Below are 6,280 nucleotides of genomic sequence, written 5' to 3' on the forward strand. Positions count from 1 at the left end.
TGTTTTTCCATGGCAAGCAATTGACCTTTGCATGAGTGAGTATATTGTGATTATAAGATTGAAAGATATATTGCTAATTATGCGTGTTATGTTACTAATGCAGTAATTTCTCTTTGTTTTGTTCTTTCTTTTTCACTCCAGGAAAAACAGATCAGCAATGAGGAAGATCATTTGAGAAAGATGAGTGAGACCAGACTGCAGTTTAAGGATCAGCTGCGTCACTTAGAAATGGAACAGCAATCCATCCTCTCCATGATAGGAAGTGAAATTGATTCTGCTTGTGAAGTTTTTTCTCGGGACTCCGTGGAAAAATTCAAAGTAATTCTAAGTTTTAAGTATGCTGCAGACTTTATTATTTTCTTAATGAAATTTGTAGTAGAACTTGTATTCGTAGTTGTTACTTATCACTTAACTGTATAGATAATTTATGTATGTGTGTATGGATGGATGGATATTTAGCTGGTTCAGAGTGACATTGCTAGGTATTAGAATGGGATTCTAGGAAGATCTGTTCACGTATTACTAGTACTGCTTTCTTTTGCAATTTTTTTTTTAATAGTTCTGCTTTTGCTTTGGTGAAAGGACCTTACATCACCCAGAGTTTTGAGGCAGGTTTTCCAAGGCCATGTTCCTAGAGTTGGGAAGTCCCCAGGGAAAACCTAAAATGCTTTTAAAATTGGGGGAAAATGAGAGAAAAGTTTTGTTAAAATTGATTTAGATGCTTTGTTTTTTAAGTAGAGAAGTAAATGGTGGAAATGAAAAGAATTTATAATCTCCTCTTTTGGGGAGCAGGTCCTTGTATCCAGAAAACTGACTCAAATCTTCAGGAAACTGGTAGCTTGCTGTAACCTTTTCTTCACTATTTTATTACTTCTTCTGCAACCCCTGTCTCCCTCTAGCTTTTCTCCTAACCATTCTGGTTTGCTCCCCGGGTACAGAAACCACTCTTCCTCCCTCTATATGATTTTATATGGCTAATCCTCTTAAATCAACATTGTACATTGCTGAGAATAAAGAAAATAGAGCGTGACTCAGCCTGTCACCATACTCAGTAGCATTTTGGACATTCACAAGCGCTTGATCTGGCGCTTTTTTGAGAGTACACACAGATTACATCTTTTTCTGTCTTGCTGTTTAAAGAGAGAATACTTTGTAGTTGCTGGTCACTTGACTGGGCTGGGCTGCTTTTCAAATAGGAATTTTTCACCATTGACACCATTTCTCCACTTACCTATGGAACTGGGATATTGCACCACAAAAAAAGATGAGAATTCTAAGAAAATTTATTTGATAAACAAGCTTTCTCTTCTGTATCCTTACAGATAAGTCTTTTTTTTTTATTAAATCTTTGTCATCTGCTATACTTGCCAGATTCTTGATCATTGAACCATGCCTTCTTGGACTTGCTTCCCACCTCCTACAGAGTCTTTGGCTTCTGGATAAAGTCTTACAGATTCTTCTTGATACCATTCCCTTTAACTTTTGACCACTGGCAAACTTAAGCCAGTTTTGAATCTGAATTTTTGACTAGACAGCTAATGTGAAAACAAATGTTAAACAGTTTTGAGGTTCCTGGTATGATTTTTTTTGAAGAAGAAGAGGGTAAGAAGCTTCCTTTGCTGTATTTTCCTGTGCTCAATACAGTAGATATTGGCAAGGTTTCTAAGGTTTCACACAAGTTCTTTACTTCAAGAAGTTGGCCCTGCAACTGAGGTAAGCAGTGAGGGATCTGATGGATAAATACTTGTATTCAAAGAGGTTAAACGCTAGGCTTAATCTTCCCTGACAGAAAGTTATTTGTTTGATTAATTTCCAGTAAGCAGAAAACACTCCTTTCTGTGTCTAATTCTCATTTTTATGTCTATTTCTTTCTCTCATTCTTTTCCATAGGCAATATCACTTACACCAACAGTTCTGAATGATCCTCATCGCTGGTTAGCAGAAACAAAGGTAATTTTACCTAATAAGCTAATACCCAACAGTTATGCAGCCTGAAGCAGTGGGAGGTGTCCCTGCACATGTCAGGGGGTTGGAACTAGATGATCATTAAGGTTCTTTTCAACCCTAACAACTGAGTGAGTGCATGAGTCTGTGAATGGATGGATCTGATTCAGCTGAAAGTGTGTTTGAAAAGGCATTTAAAGGGTAAAAGGGAAAATACAAAATCTTTTGGTGATAATTCTAATGTTTCCAGACTGTTTTTTCAACTGATGGAATAATTTTCCAAATTTTTCTATCAACAAGAAATAGCTGTCTCTATAGCAAAATAAATAACAATGTTGTTTTCACAAAAAAAAAAAAAAAAAAAAAAGCATTGAAGTAACTGTAGTGATAGCCTTTAGATCTGGTTCAATTATTTTCAGACAAAGAAAACATGAGAATGTATTCAGCAGGTTAAGTTTCTCTTGCAGCATTATCAAAAGGCCAGAAATTATTTTAAATAAGGCTGTTATTAATAAACCTAAAAGATATTAGGTTGGGTTCCTGGGAAATGAACTATTTTCCTTTCCTCTTTGTTTGAATCTTCTGAATCCTATAAGGTGTGCACACGTGCTTGAAAAGATCTTCAAGATGATGACTGGTAACTCATAAATCTTGCCTTTCATTTTGCAACTTTCCTCCAGCTCCCCCAACTCTCACATAAACATATTTCTTATCCAATGTCTTTTAAAAGAAATAAGTGTTCCAAGATCAAAGTAGATCACAAGAAACTGTGGAAGACAGCTTCAACTTTTTTTTTTTTTAACTGCTTCATATAAGAAGGTCAAAGCCACAGGAGAATTAACCTAAGGAAAAAAATTGTAAATGTTTTCATGTAAGAGAATTTAAGGTTATTGTGTAATACTTGTAGACCAAGAAAGACTACCACTAGATAGTAGACATAAGATTAGATTTGAAGGAGAAAGGTTACGCAAGAAGTATTTTCTTCCTTTGAAAAAGTGACACTGACATATTATTAAAAAGAACTTTCAAAGAGGACCTAAAATCATTTGCATATGTTTCTCACCTAAGTTTCTTTAGCTGCTAGAGGAAAGTCTAGAATGAATGACTACTTAAAATTCTACTTTTATTTTCTTTTGTTTTTAAATAGGCAGTGTAAATGTATTCCATTTGATCATTTCTAGATATACTATATTGATCGTGACCTTGTCAATGAGCTCTTATTTTTCACTTCTGTGTGAACCTCAAATACTAACTTTTACTGACCAGAAAGGATTGATGTCACTTTTTTTAAATGGATAAATGCTTTAAATTCTGTCAACATGGAATACAGAGAGAAAGGTATTCTGAAAGGAAGGAGTACCTCCAGGTGTGTATGAGTGCACTAATTCAGTTGGAATTTCCATATCTACACTAGGAAATTCATGCTTCTGATTTAAAAAGAAATAAAATCATATAAAAGAAAATTGTTGTATTGCTTTTTCACATACAATTATCAACCAAAATATGTCATTTGATACTATTGAAGGTCAACATATGTTCTCATACTATATCTGAATGTCCCCTTCTATTGTTATTATTATGCAGTAGCAGGTACAGATTACTATTCTTTGACTCCAAAGATAATTTGACCAGTGAACAGTTGTGTCCTCTTATTTTCATTAGAATTCTTTACTTTTTATTGTCCCATTTTTTTAATGTAGACTAAGCTTCAGTGGCTGTGTGAGGAGGTAAAGGAGAGAGAAAGTAAGGAAAAAAAGCTGCGGTGCTACTTACTGCAAAGCCGAGAACAGCTCAAGCACTTTACACAGATGAAGGAGACTGAGCATCAGTCTCTGTTTAAGCAGATAAAAAACCAAGAAAAACTTTTGGAAGAAGTTCACAGAGAAAAAAGAGGTATGTTGCTAGTTCCATTTTTGTTAATAAGAGGGAGAAAGAATTTAAAAATTGTAATTCCTACGGCACATTTAGATATATTCTATCAGTTAGTTATTGCAAACTGTAATTTGATAATCTGCTAATGGTAAACAAGAAAAAAGTTATGTTTTTTTTGTTTTCCCTTGCCAACAAAAACCCAAATATAATCAACTATGTTTCAACCCAGTACAATGGCTGAATAACACAAGAGTTTGCATCATGTGCAGTGGATATAAAAATTATTTTTCAGCTATGCCATCTAAGACATTCCACGACCTGGGCAAAGAGGAATTATACAAGAGTCTCAGGCAGTCTGAATTAGACTGCTATTTACACAACTCCCTGTGTCATGGCACAATCTTTGATTCTATTCAATTACCTTAGTTTCCAAAGGAAGGTGTTACCTGTCAGGTTTTCTTCTCGTGTTTTCTTTAAAAGGCTTGTTCTGGCCTTTATTCTGGGCTCCATACTGATATGATGGGACAGAATAAGTATTCTTTTAATCATTTTGTTAGCTGTCATTTTATGTTGACTCTCAGATGAGAGTAAACTTTTAGTAAGTGTAGTTATAGCCTCTAGTAGGTGACTTATTATTGAAAATGTTTTATGAAACGTTGTAACAAAAATAAAACAACTGCCTGGTTTTGAATGGAACAGAGTTAGTTCTCTTCCTAGAAACTGGAGCATGCAGTATTTTGGATTTAGCATGAAAATGATGTTGACACACTGATAGTTTAGTTGTTGCACCCTAAGTCGATGTCTTCTCAGTTTCCCATGCTCTGCCAGCAAGCAGGTTCACAAGCACCTGGGAGACAGGACAGCTGACCCAAACTGGCCAAAGGAATATTCCATACCATAGAACACCATTCCCAGTATATAAGCTCAGGAGAGTTGTACAGAAGGAGCCAATCACTGCTGAGGAGTGGGCTAGGCATCACTCAGTGTTGAGCAATGGTATAGCGCATCACTTGGGGTTTTTTTTGTTTCTATTTCTAGCTTTGTTATTGTCTCCCTTTTCATTACAATTGTATTATTTTTATTTTGTTTTGGTTTATTATTTTATTTTTATTAGGTTTTTATTTATTTTATTATTTTATTTTATTTCAATTCTGTAACTGTTCTTATCTCATCCTGGGGCTTTTAGCTTCTTTCTTATCCTCTTCCCTATCCCACCAAATTTGTGTGTGTGTGACCAGTTGGCTGCATGGTACTTAGTTGCCATCTGGGGTTAAACCACCACAACAGCAATAACAAATAAAAACATTCTTGTAAGTATTTTATAGAATAATGCACGTTATTTGTTTAAAAGAATAATAGTATTATGTCAAGATTTTCTTCCTCCAATTACAAAGAACTTAGAAAGAAAATGTTTTGATCTTTCAAGCTTGAATGTTTCTATTATTATCCTTCATTTGTTAAAAAAGATGGCACCCAAACCCTGATATGACATTAATAGTGCATTAGTGTTCTTATACTGGAATAATTATCTGCTAAGATGATATCCCTGAGGCCTTAATTACCTTTTTTAATAAATAAAGCAAACTTTATTTAGTTCTCAATTCTATTGAGCCTTATTTGGTTTAGGCTTTGTGGAACAATTGACAGCCTGCATTTAAATTTCAAGCTGTATGTAAAGGTATCATGGGAAGTTGTTAAACTGAAAAGAGTGGTAAGAAGTAATACTATTCACTGAGCACAATAAATAGTATGTAGTGTCATACCTTCTATTTATAGGGGCCATGCCTTTTCTCCCTACAAGTATGCTCAGTTTGTTACTTCACATACTATAACTTCTGCAATTTGAAGTTCTGCTCTGTTTACTTCTAGACATGGATGCTGGTTAAAAGTAGATAATAAAAAGGAAATAAGTTACATAGTTGTTTAAGTTTTTTCTATGAACCAGAAACCAGTAAACATTCTTTAAAATTCTACCCAATACAGGATGAGAAATAGGACTTAAAAAAGGAGGGCAGGTGGCCAACAATGCAGGCCAGTTAGGTTTAAAGCCTGGGATCAGGGTACATGCACATGCTAGGGATCCAGAGCCACATGGGTACAAAGACAGCAACAGAGGAAGATAGGTAACTGTGATTGTTGTTGTTGTATTTTCCCGAAACATCCATAAAAAAAAACATTCATAAAAGATTAATTTTTGGTTTGAATTTTATTTCTAATTTAAATAATGGTAATGCCATTTACTGTTTTATAGGAAAACGGAATCACGAGTGCTCATAAGTAACTGTCAAGCACCTTATTTTCTCTTTACATGGCATGGTTTTTTAATGAGATAATTTGAAACTTTGTCATGAAAGGTGGCAACTGATTGGTTGTTTTTTGGTAGGTTATTTTGTTCTGTTTGTTTTTTTGTTTTGGACACTACTATGAACATACTGTTGGAGGAGAGAAGCAAGTACTTCCAATT

The 6,280-nt window shown here is 34.6% G+C and overlaps 1 protein-coding gene across 1 annotated transcript in view; it reads left to right on the top strand.

The window, feature by feature from the left end:
• CEP128 (centrosomal protein 128) overlaps positions 1 to 3,890 on the top strand; it is a gene marked incomplete at its 3' end in the record, with an annotated part of 59,816 nt that extends 55,926 nt beyond the window's left edge. The window contains exons 17-19 of the mRNA XM_027904359.1: positions 142 to 318; positions 1,891 to 1,950; positions 3,645 to 3,890. Of these exons, the coding sequence (XP_027760160.1) occupies positions 142 to 318; positions 1,891 to 1,950; positions 3,645 to 3,890 (483 nt within the window). The remainder of the gene's footprint in view (positions 1 to 141; positions 319 to 1,890; positions 1,951 to 3,644) is intronic.
• Positions 3,891 to 6,280: the final 2,390 nt, after the last annotated feature.

The sequence above is a fragment of the Empidonax traillii genome, unplaced genomic scaffold (genome assembly GCF_003031625.1).
Source record: "Empidonax traillii isolate 1590-97213 ecotype Southwest subspecies unplaced genomic scaffold, ASM303162v1 scaffold1046:size245406, whole genome shotgun sequence".
Taxonomy (NCBI): Eukaryota; Metazoa; Chordata; class Aves; order Passeriformes; family Tyrannidae; genus Empidonax; species Empidonax traillii.